General features: G+C 40.4%; 1 protein-coding gene across 4 annotated transcripts in view; it reads left to right on the plus strand.

The window, feature by feature from the left end:
- ADGRL1 (adhesion G protein-coupled receptor L1) overlaps window positions 1-21,852 on the plus strand; it is a 551,629-nt gene that overhangs the window by 443,885 nt on the left and 85,892 nt on the right. For all 4 annotated transcript variants that reach the window (XM_075346318.1, XM_075346319.1, XM_075346320.1 and 1 more), the window contains one exon: window positions 6,658-7,476. In XM_075346318.1, coding sequence (XP_075202433.1) covers window positions 6,658-7,476 — 819 coding nt within the window. The remainder of the gene's footprint in view (window positions 1-6,657; window positions 7,477-21,852) is intronic.

A 21,852-nucleotide genomic window follows, 5' to 3' on the forward strand; every position in this document is an offset into this window, starting at 1 on the left:
ATTTGGAGGACAGCCAACAAATCTCCTTAGTTGGGTTAATGGTGTGCTCAAAACTAGGAATAGGCAACAATCCTACTTTCAGCTCGTTAGGACAGGCTTTAATTCTCATTTTGTTGAACTCAAGTTTTCTTGCTTGACTTCAGGGTGTCAAAATATAGTGAGATTATGATATTTCCTGGTTGTCTTCTAGGAAGATAATCCCATCGATATTCAACAATTTTTTAAGAATTGGTAAAAGAAGAGAAGGTCAACAAAGGGCAATAACAATAGAGTTTTGGGAGGGTTTTTACACAGGCAAAAAAAAAATTGCATGCAACGAGTGAAGATTGACAATATTTGAACTTGATTGACACTCGTTTATTTGCCTATATAAGGCCGCAGTCACACTTGTGAGAGACTTGCGTGAGTCTCGCATCGAATCACCACACACAGCCTGATGCTTTCTGGACATAAGCGTCTCAGCTGCATAGAAATACATGCAGCCGACCCACTCCTATCAGGAAAGTGTGCTACCCTGTCGAGTGATGTGAGACTCACGAGCCATTTGCAAGTGTGACTTTGGCCTTAATGAAACATTGACACTGATTGAATGGAAGGTAGGTTACGTACAAATGATCATTCGTGAGACTGTTCGTTCCTCCTCCTGTCGTACGCTTTTTATCATTGTTGGCACCATATGCTCTGTTTAAAAGAAAGGATGAGTGCCAACCAAAAATAATTTTAGAAGGGGAACCCAGAACTTTATTTTGATGGCCTATTCTTTGGATAAGTCATCTATATCAGATTGGTGAGGGAGCAACACCTGGCACTTCCACCTATTTAGCTGTTCTTGGTACCCAGTTGTGGAACAGAACTACAATTGTATAGTGTCCGCAGCCAGGTGCCGCAGATCCATGCCTATTCGAATAGGGGTCGATGGCCAGTAACTGGCTGCAGCCACTATACAGTCAACGAAGCTGTGTAGTTCCTCTTGACTCAGCAAATCTGACCACCATCTAACAGACCAAAAAGCTGGCCAGCGGGGTTTCCAGGTGTTGCTCCTCCACCGATCTAAGGATAGGTCATCAATATAAAGTACTGGATGACCCCTTTTTTACAACCCGTATAAAAGATGTATTTTGTCAATTGATCATGGACCCTTTTACAGTGGGCAGTGGTTGGCACGAATGTTTATTCAGACGATCATCATACCGTGTAAAAGGCCCTTTTACCTTGTAATGATCAAGAAGATATTAGGGAACAAATATGATGTAACTTTTATTGGTGTGCTCAAGTGGGAATACCACAAATTGGCTACTTGCTTTCTGTTGGTATTTCTAACACTTGACCATAACTGACTTAGATCTCAAAATTACCTTCTATAAATCATATGTTAGTATATTAATTCCAACAAAGTAGTAATAAATAAGTGTATGACGTGTACGCATATTTGGTCGTACATTTCCTTTCATTCCGTTCCATTTGCGTTCAAAGCAAATTAATTTATCAGTTTGAAAAGGAAACACGATTGGCCAAAAAAAGCAGTTCAGTCACTGTGCGTGTACTATAAAACATACGGATTGATGGGGTGTTCTTATAACGGGACGCTTGTTTATAGGAAGGGGCATGCTAGGGCTGTGAGCTCTTAAGGGGGATGTTCTTATAACACGGGTTCACTGATGGTATCTTTGTTGCTGCAATAAAAATGATATTAAACTACATTATTAGCCCAACACTGCCCCAAAGGAGGTCTTCTAGAAGTAGTTTGTCTATGTAAAGTCCATCTCCATAGTCATGAATATAGATCTGCCATAATACAGCGTTACATGAAAATTTGGTTCTAAAGGAAGCATCTTCCACTGCACCGAGATGCTACATCCAACTATCTGGACATACAGTAGCTCACAAAGCAACATTGCAAACATTCATATAAAGTGTACACTACTGAGTATAGTCATAAAATTGTGTTATTTCTGGTAATCATACTCTACTGTGGATAGCACAGGGGCATGGGCATGATAGGACATGAAGTCTGTGTGGCTTTGTACTACATAATCACCGCTGGTCAACTTAGGGCAGTGCTTCTCAACTCCAGTCCTCAAGACCCACCAACAGATCATTCAGGTTTTCCTCAATATTAGACAGGGAATGATTCCATCACCTGTGCAACATTAAGGAAATCCTGAAAACCTGATTGAGGAAAACCTGAAAACATGATTTGTTGTTGGGTCTTGAGGACTGGAGTAGAGAAACAATGCCCTAAGGTGACTTCTGGTGATTACGTAGTACAAGGCCACACAGAGTCCATGTGTCTCTGTACAATTCTTTATGACCATGTTCTATCATACCTATGCCCCTATGCTATCCAGCCTTAAGGGGTCCATATGGAGCTTTGCTCCTGGCGGAGGTGTTCATTGCCTTCATAGGAAATGGAAGTCTTACAGAGCTACAGTGGAACCTTAAAGAAGTAGAAAATAGAAGATTGAAAGGAGTCTTAATACAATCATATGCATTACTCCTAAAGTTGCCCGTAGACATAAAATAAAATTCACCCATAACGGCAAATTTTGACCATTTCAGCCGACCATCATTTAGAAATGATGTGTAAAGTCCCATATGCGATGGCCATTGGCAAACTATTGTTTGCCAGAAATGGGATCTGTCAGTTTGTATTTTCTTCAGTTTGCTGAAGATACAAGGCTATGGCATTAGTAGCTGAATTCTGGCCATCATTTGCTACTTCAAACCCAACTCTGTTAACCTGATACCAAACGATCCAATGGATTGATGGCCACATTCTGCCCGATTGTAGTAGTCTTATGTGTACAGGCCAGACATAGACGAGATAGTCATCGGTAGAATCAAACCGCCTTGGTGGGATCTGTCAGCAATCTAGCTTCTACGATCTGCAGACTTTTTTCAGATCCTACCAAAATGTCTTGACAGCTTAGTAGTTTATAATACGTCAATGAGAACCAAATTATAGCAGTTGTGCTTTGTATATAATTTGAATCAAAACCAAAATGTGAAGACAGGTTATTCCATACCGTTCCTCACAGAAAAGAAGGTTAGTTTCAGCATGGTGGCCTGGGAATAATGAAGGTTGCATTAGTGTTTAACAACCATCGGCAGATGGGAAAAACCTTTAGGTATATTATTTAACAATATAAAAGTACCAAGCAGTGAAGAGTAATCTACGCTCTCCAGGAATTACTTTATAGATTGTGCTGTATAATAACATGGGTGAAAAAAAAAAAAGAGTGATGTCAATTTTAATGGAGAATACGACCTCCCATCATCCCAGACTCTTTAACGTGCCATGTATGGTCTGACTGCAAGTAAGAGGTAGCCACTTGAGACTTGCAAAAGATTTTTACAATGTGCTGGTAATGTGTATATTGGGTACGGCTGCTGATCACTTCCATTTGTAAAGACATATTTGCTCACAATAGCTGACCTCAAGAGTTTATGGGAAAGAATTAGAAATGATTAACATGGGGAACAGAAGAACAGGCATTGTATATATAGGATAAGCTCTACGCAGCCTGCCTCTGTATAGCTAGAATAATCTAGCCGGGGGGGTTATTGGATGGATAGGTGATTGATTGTAAGTATCCAAATCCTGCCATTGCCAATCTGTAGCCTTCAGCTTCCCTTTATTCACCCTCTTACATCCTGACACTGCAGCTGTATCCGTAATAACATAATTTCACGAATGGACAGGTCACTGCACCCCACAAAATCAACACACTCTTTTCAGCTGCTGTCATCATTCGTATGACCCAAGTGGCATTAAAGTGCCCTATACCTGTCAATCTTAGAAATCACTTCCAATTCTTGTCATGACCTGAATGGTTACAGGGTATCTTAACACCCTCACACACCAAAGAAAGGGTGCTCGTAGACAAAAAAAAAAAGGGAACGAGTGATAAAATGCCAGATAGATCTTAGGCGAGAGTAGTGTGAATCCAGGGTGTCATTCAACTCACGTTACAAGATGAGACCTTCATATTAATTCACAGGAAAGGTCAATACACAATTGCATCTTGATGTCACCCCAACATAGCTACCAAGTCATAGATGCATTGAGCTGTGTCCGTTCTTTGATTCCCATTCCTATAGGACGTGACATCATGCAACGTTGTGTGCTGTATCCCAACAAGGAAAAAAATAGCTGTCAAACTCTAACATGTTCCCTGACCTGTCAGTATAACAGAGGAACCCTGTCCATTGATTGCAACCAAGCATGCAGTGTCAAGTAGCATACACGAAATATCCATCGTGATCGCTTACTGTAACCAGAGCATGCAACATACTGAGGTTTTAGTGATAGTGCCCATACAAATATAGGGTTGGCATTAGGCAGGCAGATCAGTAGAAGCTAAACACTTGAGATGGGGAACAGGATCGTCTGTCCGAGACTATAAGTGTACCATAATGTCCCAGTTAGAGTGTCCTGTACTATTAAGGAGCTCTATCGTAATGGCTTCTGTTCATAATAGAGCCAAGGCACCTATGAAATTTTGAAGGAATCCTGATGAACTCCAGTGACTTATAATGGAGTCTATCATGTACCAACCTGATGAATTTCATTGACTTATAATGGGGTCAATCAGGTACCAAAGTGATGAATTTCATTGAATTATAATAGGGTCCATCATGTACCAACCTGATGAATTTCATTGAATTATAATAGGGTCCATCATATACCAGTTGGGGGCTCTTCGTATGTTTACATCAAAGAATAACATTGAGACTGCTAAAGAAGCCTTGATGATAGATGACAATAGTCATTGTGAGCAAAGCCTAAGTCAATAGTATGGCTAATTACTAATTTAATCGGCTATGATTGTTAGTGGAAAATCAGAAGCCCAAGAGAAAAGATTTCCAAATTATTAGAACTGACCAAATGTATATAGAAGAGGAACAGAGCACACCAGATGTCAGGCCATGTGGATAATTGGAACTAGGGAAAAGACAGTTTAGACAACCCAATCATGGGCATGAAACCTATGACCTAATAATCTTAGGAGTAGGATCTTTGATAAGACCACTGATCTGCAGATTTACCTAAACTATGTACATCTAGACATACTGGATGGTTGTTACATTGACCCCCCTCCATCCTAAAGAACATTGAAGCCAAACGTAGTTGGCTTTACCAAATTAAAACCGACCCATCACCTACTCACAGTAGAGTCAGTCATTACAAGCCCATTTATTTTCCTAGAGTTGCCTCTGCTGTGTATACGTGATATGTTCTCCATTGGGTGTCCCGTTTATCTGGGTGGTAAATTAACTATTGTAATAATGGGAAACTAAATTTCAGGGATTATGAGATTAACCTATAAGAAGGGGTGTTCTTTTAATGGGTTCCCTGATATAAAAGGGGGCACATTTGGCACAACAGGACTCTACTTCAATCGGGATACTTGTTTACTTCAAGAATTTATTTCACTTAATCAATATTTCAGTCCAACAGGATAGTGGATGCCAATTTCATTTCCCCATGATGCAACTCAGCAGGTCTCTTTCTTGCGTCTCACACCTCATGGCTGTTTAATCAGCTCCCCTCTAACCCAATTAGCTTTCAGGATCCCAGCCTGAGCAGCAACAGAGATCCTCAGTGGGGGGAGGTCAACCACCAATGGTCCATGATTGGCTGTAAGAATGATATGTGACCTCCGAATTTTTTTTTTATTATTTTTTTATTATTTTTTTTTATTTCTCCCTCCCCTAGCAGCGCTGCCATGGCAATAAATATGTCATTTTCTGTTACTGCGGGGATGGAGAAGATATAAGTAATGAGGAAGAGGAGGGGGAGAGAGAGAGAGAGTTGCTTATGAGATGGGGGAAAGAGACACTTCCTAAGGGGACAGAAAAAAAAAGTTTTCTCAGCCTCGAGAAGAAAATAGAAATTCCTAACCCACGAATTAGCTCATTAGATGATCTCAGGATACTGTGGTTGGGTCGAGCAGTGAAGAAGAAGCTTATGATAACGGGAAGGAAACTTAAAAGGGATCATAGTTCAAAATATATATAGATAGATTTTTTTTGTTTTATCCATTGTATCCTTTAGTGATGGACAAAGTAAGAAAGTTTCTCTAGAAGGCATTTCAGAAGTGGGCAAAATGTGGAAAAATTTGGGGTATCTTGGAAAACCAGATAAATTAAGATTAGACATATAGTAGGCGTGGGAGTATTCCGAGATTAGGAGAGGGTCTTCTTTTCTGATTCTCTCTCTTAATCTTCTTTCCTTTTCATACCCTTCTCACTCCCCCAGACTCATCCTCCTATGATCACAGGGTTAATACAGGGGGTGCAGAGAGAATTCGCAGCTCACAATTTTTTTTCTCTCTCCCCTCCTGCCCCTGTCTCTTTCCTCTCTTTTTTCTACATTCGTTCTATTTATCATTCATTGCTCATCCGACATCTTTAATCCTCTTCCAATTTCTAATTTCATCATGATGATTTGATTAACTTTTTAACATGGGTCATCCTACTCAATTGATTTTTTTTTTCCTGTTTTCTTTTATGTACCACTTTTTGGCATTGTTGTACATTTTTTTAATTTGTGCTTCTCTATCATTCATCCACTCACGGTTTTACCTTATAATTTCCATCCATATTTCCTTTCTTCCTCCCTCTGTCCTTTCCCACGTCTTTCCTTTCTCACAGTTTTCGTCTGCCCGGGAATGTTACAAGAAATTCTAGAACCCACTTCGACCCATGAATCTGAACACCAGTCAGGAGCGTGGTGTCGAGATCCCCTTCAGGCTGGAGAGCGTCTCTATGTTATGCCATGGATCCCTTACCGTACCGATACATTAACAGAGTATGCATCATGGGAGGACTATGCCGCCGGCCGTCACACCACTACGTATCGGCTACCGAGTCGTGTGGATGGAACTGGTTTTGTAGTATATGATGGGGCTGCTTTTTATAATAAAGAACGTACACGTAACATTGTAAAGTATGATCTTAGGACACGGATCAAGAGTGGAGAGGCCATTATTTCCACAGCTAATTATCACGATACGTCACCATACAGATGGGGTGGTAAAACTGACATTGACTTGGCTGTGGATGAGAATGGCTTGTGGGTTATCTATGCTACAGAAGGAAACAGTGGGAGGCTGGTGGTCACCCAGCTTAATCCATACACTCTTCGTTTTGAAGGCACATGGGAGACTACATATGATAAGCGTTCAGCGTCAAATGCTTTTATGGCTTGTGGGGTCCTTTATGTGTTGAAATCAGTCTATGCGGATGATGATAACGAGTCTGCAGGTAACAGGCTGGAGTACGCCTTCAACACCCATCGAAACAGAGAGGAGCCATTAGGAATGAATGGAGCCAATGGACTGGATTTTCCCAATCCGTATCAATATGTGTCATCTGTGGACTACAACCCAAGAGATGGACAACTATATGTCTGGAATAACTACTTTCTTGTTCGATATGCATTAAGATTTGGACCTCCGGATCCAGCGGAAGGTTAGTTTGGGGTAAAAAAAATGTTTGTCAAGTGGAGATCTTTGTATGTTGTGAATGGATATGAAAAGTTTACATGATATAAAGTGTTAACAGTGTAAAATATGCCATCGGAAAATATATACCATTATCAGATAATACCCAGGGTAAAAGGTCTAAAAAGGTCCTAAAGCTTTACATAAGACCCCTTTTAGTTATAACCTGAAACTGAACCAAGACACAACAGTATCGCCTGATGAGATGTCTTTACTGGCAATTTAAAGCCATTTCTTCCAGTGTATTGTGCCAATCACAGGGCCTTTTCATAGGAAAATATGATAGCAGCTAGAAAAGAGAAATTGGAATAGAAAGGTCTTAGTAATTCAGAATTTCTAAAAGTCTTTTGTTTCATCACAGTTGGAATAAGGTATATGAAAAAAGTAGACAAGAGAAAAAAGTACAGAGACGAGAAAACGATTGATAAAGTTCACGGATATTCCTAGTAGAAAAGAAGCTACAAAGGCAAAAAGGGTCATCTATGACGGCAAGAGTCATTTTCTATCTTAGCATGATACTTGACAGCTGCTGCGCTGTATATAGCTTCATCTGGCACGTTGGGGTCTTTGCAAAGAAACAGTATTTCGATAAACAGTAGATAATGTGCACATTTAAAACTGAATTTCACTGAAAACCTGAAATGGTTTGAGCACAATACCAACTAAGCGTAAAACCTCGCTCTTCCTCCATACCATATTTTCACAGCCCCACGAAGATCAAGACAGTTGTTTTGGTAAGTCATCACCCGATATAGCTATACAAAAATTGCTCTCTTTCAAGAAGAAGAAAGGTGACCTGTTAATCAGCCTTACCACATGATATCTAGCCAATCCAGTTTTCTTCAACAGTAAAGAACGTCAATCTACAGACAGCTGTTTGGGTTTTTTACCCTTCATCAGTGTGGTGTATCGATACTGGTTGGCTGGAGGAGAGGTGAGAGGCCTTTAATGGAGATCTGGGTGATAATGTTTTTTCTTTGTGAAAGTGCCAAGCTGGTTTTGGGAGACTTATAGGCTAAACAATGCTCTAAATGTAGAAGGTATTCAAATTAGCTGTCTTCCCGAAAGAATGTTGAACACTAGAATTCCCATTTCTTTCACTTGCAAGAGCGTTAATTTGCCTACCCTTTACATAAAGAGCATTGCCAAGCCTATAGGTCTCCTATACCACCAAAAACATTACCCTCCCCCCAGGATTGCTGCATTATTTGTCCCTCTGTCTATAGAAATCAATAGTGTGATCACCATAGACTCTCTTTTCCAACTTAATTTTCTGATTAAAAAAACTTTAAACGGCTGAAGGACCATTATTGTAACTCTGGAAAAAATTAACCATTGACCACCTTATTCCTATGCTGTCCGAAATAAATATTAAATAATGTTATTGGGTGCTGAGAGATACTGCTTAACGCCATACGGGAGAATTTGCTGAAGCAAATGATGAACGCATGGTAAATATTGTGCATATGTCCTGTTCCAAATAATAGGTCATCTGAACATTACCGTTAGGGCATCCAATGATAATTCTCAATGCCCATTGTGGAACCCTTTTAACAATAAACCTTGCAGATTTAATAGTGATCATGCTACTTAAATGAGTTGTCTACTACTTGTACAACCCCTGCTCATTCCCCTTGTTCCCTCCAGAAAAATAAATAAGCCTGTACTCACCTCCAGTATGGCTACAGTTCCAGCAATGTCTGAAGTCGCGTTCCCAAGACCCACGTGACATTGTCATGACACGAGAGCCCAGGGACCAATCAGCGCCGGCTTTCTTCACCCCGCTTTGAACATGTGAGCAGGAAGTGAGCGCTGAGCTGACTTCCTGCTCACTTGTCAAAAGACGGGAAGACAGATGATGGGCACTGATTGGTCGCAGGGCTCGCGTGCCATAACAATGTCATGTGGGCCCCAGGAACATGAGTTGAAAGATCACTGGAACCACGGCCGCACCGAAGATGAGTTTAGGATTATTTATTTTTATGGGGGTGAACAAGGGGAATGAGTAGGGGTTATCCAAGTTGTGGACATCCTCTTAAGATTTCCAATTTTTTTTCGTTAATGTCTGTCTATGACAATGTGGTCTAGATTCTCTAGAGATGACCTGTAGGAGTACCTGCAGAGGTAGCCTTAGAAAAACACTCTTATGCATGTATTAGGGTTGGATGTACTGTTTATTTCCATGCCATTGTTAAAGATGTTCAAACTCTAACTTTCAACTTAGACTTTAGACGTTTCTGGGATTCATTTTACGGCGCCGGTAAGAATTAATGAAATATGCAGGCTTGTGGTTCAGAAAGCTCTCCAATGAAGGAATGAAGATTTTGTTTATGTTCATGACTATAGGTGTACCTTGCATAAATGTAAGCGTTTCTTACATGATAGCAAATAGCAAAATAGACAGATGTATAATAAGTAAAGACATTCCCTAGATCCACCCAGCTTAGTCTTTCTATGGTTGGGTTAACACAACCATATTTTCTCAATCATCGAAAAACTGTCCAATTATGCTACTCTACAACTCTGATCAGGCTTTGGTCAGAGTTTGATCAGAGTGAAATTTGTTTTTCTCAGAGATTGGGAGAATAATAAAAGAAAGGTTCTTGACGGATAGCACTAAAGGTGGCTTTACACACTGCAACATCGCAAACGACATTGCTGTAACGTCACCGGTTTTGTGACGTAATAGCGACCTCTCCAGCGACATTGCAGTGTGTGAAACACATCAGCGACCTGGCCCCTGCTGTGAAGTTGCTGATCGCTACAAATCGTTCAGGACCATTCTTTGGTCCTTTGTTTCCCGCTGTGCAGCATGATCGATGACGAACTTACTGAAGTACATGCGTGGGTCTTATGTGCACCAAATTTTCTGGCTGAAAGATCCACTCCCTGTTACAGTAATAGCATGGTGGATGAGAGTTTAAGAACTCTCATAAGGGCACTGTGCACATATGCTAGTAGTGAATGCCCCATTTATGGCTGATAGATTGAAGGAGATTGAAGGATGACCTTCCCATAAAACATAGCTGTAGATGACCCACCGAAATTCTTCTTACAAATCTTCACAAATACAACTTGACACATTTATCGTTCTATTCTATGTTTCAAATTCCGTTAAATATTATTAGTCATTTTGGCCTCCATCTGCAGGAGAATATTATCTCTCCCATTATCAGAACTCCGGATGACCTAAAACAATGGCAAGTTGACCCGCCAATCCGGCAGGAGGTTACTGGCGGAAGGTTAAGATTGTCGTGTAATTTCAGCCTAATGAGGACTGCCTCGAAACAGTTCACATCTCAAGGAATATTCGATCTCGCTGTAATAAATATCACATAGCAAAGTGTTACGGAATTTTTTTTATATGTATATGCTCCACTTGTATTTTCATTGTGTACATGGGAAGGATGTTAGTTACAGATAACAGATTCATGTTATGCTCGGGGAACTGTCTGATTGATTTGCTAAACTTCTGCCTGCATCCTGAATCCTCTGCGCCCCTGTACTGCCCTTGAGTTCTTCAGCCGTAAAGAAATAAACCTGACCTATTGTTCTAGTATAGCCCAATCTGAAAGACACGCGCTCCCGTGGCATTGTTAAACAAATATTATCTTACAGCTGTCAACCTTCCCTGATTCCGGGGACATTCATAGCGTTTAAAGGTTTTCTCTGTCAGTGGCCTGTTTTTAAGTAATGGACAACTGTACAACTCTGGGGGTTTGGGGTGGTTTTCTACGAGAATGGACTCAATCCGGTATAATAAGTTTAATTAAACATAAAAAAGGCAACGGAACAATAATCAAGGCTGTTCTTCTTGCTCCATGCCACTGGAAAAAAAAAATACAAAATTATAACGTAGTTCTTCTAAAATCGAGGAATGTCTTTGGTTTTTCATACTGAGACACATGTAAAAAAAATGGCCATTGGGAAGTCCGCCTTAGAGAAATGTATATCCCACTCCCAATAGGTATTATTAAAAAGAAATGTTTAGTTTTAGCAATTGTATCGCCCACAGTGGGCATTATTAGCAAGATTATCGTGTACAGTGTCCCAGTAACAAGAAGAATTTCTCTACATGCCGGATATATTTTTAATTAATTGGAGTTTTGTTACTATAGATAGATGTGTTATCTATATAATTGTCAGACATATTAACTAGATTATCTATGACAATCTTACCAATTTTTAATTATAATTTCATATAAAAAAAATATGGTTGGGTGCCTGGTTTATCATGATCACCCAACGGTGGACTATTCTTGTAGGTGTCAGAAAAATGTTGTAATTGTATTATATTTCCTTTCCCTTTATAGGGCTTGTCTCATCTTGTTAAATGGGTAAAACAGTAAAGTTCTCGTAAAAAATGTAACTTTAATTAAAAGTTCTCAAGAATGTATGCAATTTCTAATTCTATTGCATACTGCTCGTTGCCTAGGCTACCAGCCACCTTTGCTTTGTATAAGAAGTGGTCGGATTCCTAGACAGGGAATGTAAGCGTTTTGCTTTAGACCTTGCTAATGTTGCTTTGCAGTTGACCAGAGCATATAATGAACAATATATGTATTATTCTTATTATAGCGCCATTTATTCCATGGCGCTTTACATGTGAAAAGGGGTATACATAATAAAACCAAGTACAGTAATTATGTACAATACAAGACACCGACAGGAGAGAGGTCCCTGCCCACAAGGGCTCACAGTCTGCAGGGAATGGGTGAGGATACAATAGGTGAGGGTGTAGGTGGTTGTGCGGTGGTACAATGGACTAAGGGGGATGGGTCAGGATAAAGTAGGTTAGGGTAGAGCTGGTCATGCAGCGTTATAGTGGACTAAGGGGTATGGCTGAGAGTACAGTGGGTGGGGGTAGAGCTGACCTGCAGCGGTAAAGTGGACTGAGGGTTATTGCAGGTTGTAGTCTTGTCAGAAGAGGTGGGTCTTCAGGTTCCTTTTGAAGGTTTCCTCAATAGGTGAGAGTCTGAAATGTTGTGGTAGAGAAGGTTTCCACAGTAGGTGAGAGTCTGATATGTTGTGGTAGAGAATATGGGGGAGGCACAGGAGAAATCTTTTATGTGGTTGTGGGAGGAGGAAATAAGAGGAGAGTAAAGAAAGAGATCTTGTGAGGATCGAAGGTTGCGTGAAAGTAGGTCCCGGGAGACTAGGTCACGAATGTATGTAGGAGACTTGTTGTGGATGGCTTTGTATGTCATGGATAGAGCTTTGAACTGGAATCTACAGGGGATGGGTGAGAGTACAGTAGGTGAGGGTGGAGCTGGTCATGCAGCGGTAAAGTGGACTGACGGTTACTGCAGGTTGTTGGCTTGTTGGAAAAGGTGAGTCTTCAGGTTCCTTTGGATGTTTCCATAGTAGGTGAAAGTCTGATATATTGTGGTAGAGTGTTTCTAATATGTTGTGGTAGACAAGGTTTCCACAGTAGTTGAGAGTCTGATATGTTGTGGTAGAGAGTATGGGGAAGTCACAAGAGAAATTTTATATGCAATTGTGGGAAGAGTAGATGCGAGGGGAGTAGAGAAGGAGATCTTTTGAAGATCAGAGGTTGCGTGCAGGTAGGTACTGGGAGACTAGGTCACAGATGTATGGAGGAGACAGGTTGTGGATGGCTTTGTATGTTATGGTTAAGTTTTTGAACTGGAGTCTTTGGGCAATGGGAAACCAGTGAAGGGATTGGCAGAGTCTAGACGTTGAGGAATAGCGGGGCGACAGATGGATTAGTCTGGCGGCAGAGTTTAGGATAGATTGGAGGAGTGCAAGAGTGTTAGAAGGGAGACCACAGAGTAGGAGGTTGCAGTAGTCGAGGCTGGAGATGATGAGTGCATGCACTACTGTTTTTACAGACTCTTGGTTAAGGAATGTACAGAAACGAGAAATATTTTTGAGTTGGAGTCAGCAGGAGGTAGAAAGGGTTTATGTGGCTCGAAGGAGACAGCAAAGTCAAGGGTTACTCTAAAGCAGCGAGCATGCGAGACTGAGGAGAGAGCAGCCATTGACACTGAAGGATAGGTTTGTTGGGGGGTTGAGTGAGATGGTGAAAGATGATGAATTCTGTCTTGTCCATGTTAAGTTTTAGAAAGTGGAGAAAAAGGATGAAATAACAGACAGACATTGTGGGATTCTGGTTAGTAAGGAGGTGATGTCAGGTCCAGAGAGGCAGATCTGCTTATCATCAGCATTTATTATATTTATTGAGAACTACTTCCCTGCGAAACGAATTTCCCAGGAAAAATCTGCGTGAACAGGCGACTTTGAATTTTGCTTGAGCCGCTTATTTCTAAAAAATTATTTTAAGCAACCTGAAACAAATAGGAGAGAAAACGTGTCTATGCAAATAGGACAGAATTTATTTTAACAACTAACTTAGCAATTTGCAGGAGCATCAGAGGCAAAATGAAGAATTACATAATGCCACTCGACTCCAAAATCTATACGTCAGATGTGCCAGGTCCTCAACAAGGATGTCTTTTTTTTATACCATTAAATGTTCTAGCTAATTGATGGAAGTTTTAATGTTAAAAAACTCCAACTGTAGGTGGTATCTCATGGATTTGAAACCCCTTCACCACCCAGCGATGTTCCGTTTTGCGTTTTCAATTTTCCTCCACTTCTTTCAAGAGCCATTACTTTTTATTTTTCAGTCAATATAGCCATATAAGGGCTTGTTTTTGCGGGACGAGTTGTACTTTTGAATGACACCATTCATTCTGCCCCATATTGTACTGGAAAAATGGGAAAAAAAATTCCAAGTGCAGTGATATTGCAAAATTAGGGCAACTGCACAATTGTTTTGGGTTGTTTTTATTTACAGTGTTCACTATTTTGAGAAACTGACCTAGCATTATGATTCCTCAGGTCAGAGCAAGTTCGTAGATACCAAACATATGTAGTTTTACTTTTATTTAAGTGGTGAAAAAAATTCTGAATTTTGTAAAAAAAAATAAAAAAAAAAATTGCGGTTTTGTCACTATTTTCCAAGACCCCTAGCGTTCTCATTTTTCGGGATGTGGGGCTCAGTGATGGCTTATTTTTTGCATCTTGAGCTGACATTTTTAATTATATCATTTTTGGGTAGAAGCAATGTTTTGATATCCTGTTATTGCATTTTAATGCAATGTTGCAGTGACCAAAAAAATCCTAAATTTTGGCGTTTGCAATTTTTTATCGCTACGTCGTGCATCAATCAGATTAATTGATTTTATATTTTGCTAGATCGGGCATTTCTGATCCACCCACACCTGTTAGCCGCACATGTCTGCTGATCAGATCAGCAAACATGCGGGGATGACCGCGGGAAGACCGGGTGGAGGCGACATAGGACATATATGTACGTCATAGGTCGTAAAGGGTTTAATGTAGCTTCCATGCCTAATTCCAGTTGAAATCTGCATTCCATGCATGTGATGGGGTAGACACAACACAGCTCACAGGCATCATAAATTTTACATTGATTTTCAGTGCCACCATAACTATTCCCATAGATTCTGTCTTCAAAGTTGTGGAATGACAATAGGGCTAATCCTCGCACAGGGATGACCTTCAGATTTCTATATCCTTAATAAGTATATTTATAAGGGAACTGTACTTTCAATAAAGTTTGCATAACTCAATGAAACATACAAATATAACAGACCTTATCATATATCTTATCAGAGAAACATACTTCTTTCTCCAAATATGAGCCAATTCTACACCTTACCCATGCCCCCTGATCTCACCATCCATGAAGAAAAAAAAATAGGGCAACTGTCTTGATTTAGAAAAAATGGACTGCCAGTGCAGTGAGGTGGCATATTATACTTCCTATTATATATTATGAAGAGATCCCGGGGAGAAGGAATGAGGAGCAGAGTAGAGAAATAGGTAGAAGGAGACACAGCAAAATCATGTTGAGCTTTCTAACAAGTCTTTAACCTCACCCCAGAGCTGATTTCACACTTACACTACTCAGTACTGCTGAATAATCTCATCCCTGCTTCTGTTGCTTCTGTCTGTGCCCTAACTAAGGAATGAAGTCAGGAATCCATCTCTGTGTATTGTGCTGTGTATGGGAAAAATATTAGCAACTAGTCTCCTAACACCAGCTCAGCATCAACTATACAGTTAGAAATAGAGCCTCCAGAGTGGAAAAAAATGGAAAATATGCAGAATACAAGTCATAAATGGCCAAAAATAGGGTTATTTTTCATTTACATACACAGGACAAATTATCCTAAAAGGTTATTTGAAAGTACGGTTACCAATTACCCTTTAAATGTAACATTATCTTTAAACCAAACAACTGCTTTACTATTCAATCCTTTATATTTACAATTTGCACGTCTGGAGAAATGAGAAAAAAATTATATGAGATACTGGGTGAGTTAAAAAAAAAGATCAAAGAGCATTTGTTTGCAATGTAATTGTTCTTTGTAACTTTCCCTTGTAAGATAACCAAATAAATTTTAATACTTGGCTAAAAACTTGACTTAAACTGGAAAAATCTAGGCCACAGACCAGATCAGAGAAAGATTAGTCATTTTTTCTGAAAGTGTCATGTTTACTTATTTACAGACTACACAGGCAAGTCGTGAGGCAGGATAGTCAAACGTTCCAGGGAAAGGTACCAGGAGATCATACCACGATTAAGGGGATAGGTCACGGTGCAGAGTCAGAGCTCCAGGATGGTAGCGGATCAGAGCCGAGATGCGAGGCAAAAAGAATGGTCAAACAAAGTCAACGGTCAGGTAAAAAAAATCAATTCCCAGAGCACAGATAACTGAGGCCAACAAGCACCACCAAACAGGAGGCTAAAAGACTGGCAGCACTCTAGGATAAATTGCTAGGCTAAATAGCTGAACAGCTACAAGGAACAGGGAACACCTGCAGAAACCCAGCATCTCCCAGTAGGAGCTTGGACAACTGAGCTGTCACTTAAAAGACTGACAGCTCATCACGCTCCAGGTTTGATGACTGAGCTGTCACTCACCCAACTGACAGCATGCCCTGATCACTTAGTGGAGGAATCGTCACAATACCCCTTCTTTAAAGGAGGGCCCACGGACCCCCAGGCTTCCAGAAAACCTTCAATAGAAAGCCCTTATCAAATGATCTGCTTTTACAGAACGGGTCGGAACCCAGTATCTCTTCCCAGGTCTATATCCCTTCCAATGAAAGGGATATTGGAGGGCATTACAGACCTTCCGAGAATCAACGATCCTCTGAACCACGTACTCTAAATTCCCATCAACGGAAACAGGAGGAGGTGGAGACAACACTGGGGAAACAAATTCCTTTAACAGGGATCTGTGGAACACGTTAGAGACTGAGAAAGTTTCAATCTAAATGCAACCGAATTGACTACCTCCAGAATCTCATATATGTCAATAAATTTAGGGCCCAAGCTTTTCGATGGCACCTTCAGCTTAATATTTTTGGTGTATAACCCAACCTTATTCCCTACTTTGAAAATGGGACATGTTGAACACTTCCTAGCGGCATTCTGTTTTTATCGAAGTTGAGCCACCATAATATTCTTTTGAACCTCCATCGAAACAGCCTCAATTTTATGAGAACTCATACTAAAAAAATTCACCAAAATGAGGATGAAAAACATAATTACACAAAAAAAAAGGTAAGGTACTAGTGGACTGATTGACTATTAAAAGCGAACTCAACAAAAGGGAAAATTTGCACCAACGAGTGATTTGTCCTCTCAGGCTGACCAATGGTTTCAGGGTGATAAGCAGAGGAAAAATGACAAATCAATCCCCAATTTTTTACAAAACCCTCACCAAAATTTAGAGATGAATTGCACTCTCCCATCAGATACAATGTTCAGAGAAATTCCATGCAATCTTAGCATATGACTGATAACTTGGAAAGCATCTCGGCATTACGTAACCTAAATAACGGAACAAAGTGGGATTGTTTACTGAATTGGTCGACTTCCAGCCAAATCACAGTTTTCCCACCAGACAAAGGCAAATCTGTGATGAAATGCATGGACAAAGGAGTCCACAATCTTTCTGAAATTGGCAATGGAGCCAATTCCCCAGCCGGCTATGACAGACTTTAACGCAAGTGAAAGTTTCACAAGCATATACAAAATCTTTAACATCGTTATGCATTGATGACAACCAAAATTGTCTAGAAATCGCATTCTGGGTAGCTGTGTCCCCCGGATAATCACTCAAAACGGAGTCATGAAATTCCAGCAACAGACGTAATCTTAGGTACATAGGAACAAACAATTTGGACCCTGGAGTAGTAGAAGGAGTTAATGACTGGGCTTCACGGATCTCAGCTTCCAACTCCGAGGATACCATAGAAACCACAATACCCTGAGGAAGTATGGAGGATGGAGGTTCTTGAAGAGAAACAGAACCAAGGCTGCTTGACAAAGCGTCAGCCCTCACATTCTTTGACCCTGGCCTGAATGTGATAGAAATATTGAATCCATCTAGAGAAATATAAGGACCATCTGGCCTGCCTTGCGGTCAATCACTTGGCAGATTCAATATAAGCTACATTTTTATGATCCTTCACAACCATCATTTGATAAATATCTACCTCCAAAAAATGTCTCCATTCTTCAAAAGCTAATGTGACAGCAAGCAATTCACGATTCCCAACACGATTCTCTCAGTAGAAGAGAATTTCTTAGAGAAAAAGTCAACTTTTTGGGACCTTAAGACAAGACAGCCCCTTCCCAGATTTCAGAAGCATCCACCTCCAAAATGAACGGCTTCTGGAGATCTGGTTGGATAAGAAATGGAGCGGACATAATAAATTTCTCAATTTAGTAAAGGCCCCAACAGCATCCGGTGACCAAACCCTAAGATTCGCACCTTAAATGTGAAATCAGTGAGAGGTTTGATGATCTGGAAAAAAATCTCATGTAAATCTTCTGTAGTAATTGGCAAATGCTTAAAACTGTTGCAATACTTCAATGTCCCGAGATTGAACCGAATCAGTTACATCCTGTACCTTCCCAGGATCCATCTTAAACCTTACAACAGATAAAATGAATCCCAGAAATGAAATTTCTTGACGCCAAAAAAGTACATTTCTGGAACTTAGCAAACTAAAAATTTTCTGTAAACTTTTGTAAGACAAAACGGACATGTTCATAGTGTGATTCCAAACCAGGTTAAAAAAAATAGCATATCGTCCAGATAAACTTCAATAAATTTTCCAATACAATCAGAAAAATATAATTCATAAAGTCTTGAAAATGTCTGGCGCATTGGTTAATCCAAGAGGGATGACAAGATTTTCAAATAAGCCCTCAGGCCTGCGACACACATCCGTGCCTCCGGTATGTGTGTGCCTTTTTTTTCATGTACCGGAGACACGGGCCCACGTGGTCCTATGTATTGTTATTGTTTTGGACACACGTAAGTATTTAGGAACGGAACGTGTGTCCGTTCCGTACTTACGTGTGTCCGTTTTTTAAAAACGCTGACATGTCCGTGTTGCTCCGGCAGCACGGGTGTCACACGGCCCGCACCCGTACCACACGGAAGTAGTGTGGATGCGGGCCCAAGTGACACGCGCCGTAGAAAGACACGTGTCAGTGTAAAAATAATAAAAACACATACTCACCTCCACCATACCTGCAATCTCTGCCGCGGCTGTCCCCTGCATCTGTCCCCCAGTGAATTTGAACAACGCTTCTTCTTCACTGGGGGCTGGAAGCAGCGTCAGCGGGGCGTGGCTTTGGCCGGACGCAGTCATTCAGCACCACAGACAGCGCCGGATGATGCAGGTAAGGCGGGGCTTTCCGGTCTCCATGTGTTATTACGTATAACACACGGAGAACACGTACGTGCCATAAACACGGCACACGGGGACAAAACCACCCCTTTAACACGTACGTGACAAAAACGTTTTGTCACGTAAGTGTGGCAGAGGCCTCAGACATTAAAAACCCTATCTTCCACTCATCACCCTTCCAGATGTGTATCAAACCATAAGCCCCTCTATGATCAAGTTTGGAGCACCATTTAAGCCCTGTTAGCTGATTACCATATTTTGCGGACTATAAGATGCATCGTACCATAAAATGCACCTAGGTTTTAGAGGAGAAAAAAAAAATATATATATATATATACAGTATATATATATATATAACATTTTTGAAGCAAAAACTGTGGTCATGACGAGGTATCTGCTGATGACACTGTTATGGGGGAATAATGTCCCTCAATTCTGTACTAATGTCTACGTCTTGGTGTTTATGTCCTCCATCCTGCTATATTTGTCCCCATCCCGGTATATATGTGGCCCATTCTGGTAAATATGTGGCCCATTCTCATATATACACAGAGGCATGTAAAAGTTTGAGCACCCCAGGTAAAAATTACTGTTATTGTGAACAATTAAGCAAGTTGAAGATGAAATCATCTCTAAAAGGCATAAGTAAATATATTTTCATTATTTACATTTAAAAATTACAAAAAGGAAAATGGGCCGATGCAAAAGTTTGGGCACCCTTGGTGATTTGTGTGCACAGATAACCTTGACCAAGGTCTCAGTCCTTAATTAGCCTGTCAGGGTTATGACTTGTTCACTATCATTGTTAGAAAAGGCCAGATGATGCAAATTTCACAGCTTTATAAAACCCAGCCTTCTCTAACCTTATGACAAAAAATAGCAGCCATGGGTTCTTCTAAGTAGCTGCCCAGCACTCTGAAAATTAAAATGGTGGAGGCCTACAAAGCAGGAGAAGGCTATAAGGCTATAAAGAGATAGTAAAGTGTTTTCAAGTTGCCCATTCCTCAGTTACAAATTTAATTAAGAAATCACTGTTATCAGGAACAATGGAGGTCAAGATAAGGTCTGGAAGACCAAGCTAAATTTCTGTGAAAGCTGCTGGTAGGATTGCTAGACAGGCAAATCAAAACCCCTGTGTGACTGCAGAAGACCATCAGGAAGATTTAGCAGACTCTGGAGTTGTACTGTTCAGAGACACCTTCGCAAATATAGCCTTCATGGAAGAGTCATCAGAAAAAAATCTCTCTTGCGTTCTCCTAAAATTCAGGGTCACAAGTTTCCAAAAGAACATCTACACAAGCCTGAGGCATTTTAGAAAGTGGTCCTGAGAAACTATGAGGTTAAAATCGAACTCTTTGGCCACAATGATCAAAGGTATGTGTGGAGAAAAAAGGGCACAGAATTTCACCAACTATTAAGCACCATTAACCGCCATCCATTAAGCATGAGGGTGGATCAATCATGCTTTGGAGTTGTGTTGCAGCCAATGGCACAGGGAACATTTCTTGGATAGAGGGAAGAATGGATTCAATGAAATTTCAACAAATTATTAATGCAAACATAACAACATCTGTAAAAAAGCTGAAGTTGAAAAGAGGATGGCTTCTACAAATGGATTAAGATCCTAAACACATGTGAAATCCACAATGGCCCTCACAGTCCCTTGATCTGAACACAATTGAAAATTTGTGGCTAGACATCAAAAGAGCAGTGTATGCAAAAATGACGAGCCAGGAATCTCACAGAACTGGAAGACTTTTCCAAGGAAGAATGGATGAAAATATCTCAAACAAGAATTGAAAGACTCTTGGCTGCTACAAAAAGAGTTTACAAGTTGTAATACTTGCCAAAGGGGGTGATATTAGGTACCAACTGTGCAGGGTGCCCAAAGTTTTGCTACGCCCTATTTTTCTTTTTTGTTACGTTTAAAATGTAAAAAATGAAAATATTGTTTTTTGCCTAAAATACAAAGGAAATGTGTCATCTTTAATTTCATGCCTTTTAGAGATAATTTCATCTTCAACTTAACTTGTGTAGCTGCTCACAATAACAGTAATTTTGGCCAGGGGTGCACAACTTTACATACCACTGTATGTCCCCCATTCTGGTATATATGATCCCCATACTGTTATAGATGATCCCCATCCTGGTATATTTGTCCCTCATAATGGTATATATGTTCCCTATCCTGGTATATATGTCCCCATCATGGGCCCATCCTACTTTATATGCCTCCTGTTAAAGGTAAGGTGTCGCGTTTTTTATTTTTGTATAAATAATAGGGATTATGAAATCAAGTATTTTTAATACAAAATTAAAATCACTGTTTATTTAGTTTTTATTTAGTTCTAGTTTTGTTGAAGTACTGGTAGCTGCCATCTTGGATTTGGTGTTTGTAACGACAGTTACTCACCTCCTTTATGGCAGCCCTCTGTGCATTGGGTGTGATAGTCGGACTCCGACCCTATAGTTAATACAGGAGAGCTCCCTGTTGTCATCTGGACAGTCCAGATCACAGCAGGGGGAGGATATCAGCGCCATCTTTGTGGAGCTCACAGCGTATTGGCATTGGGAATAA

The sequence above is a fragment of the Anomaloglossus baeobatrachus genome, chromosome 4 (genome assembly GCF_048569485.1).
Source record: "Anomaloglossus baeobatrachus isolate aAnoBae1 chromosome 4, aAnoBae1.hap1, whole genome shotgun sequence".
Classification (NCBI taxonomy): Eukaryota; Metazoa; Chordata; class Amphibia; order Anura; family Aromobatidae; genus Anomaloglossus; species Anomaloglossus baeobatrachus.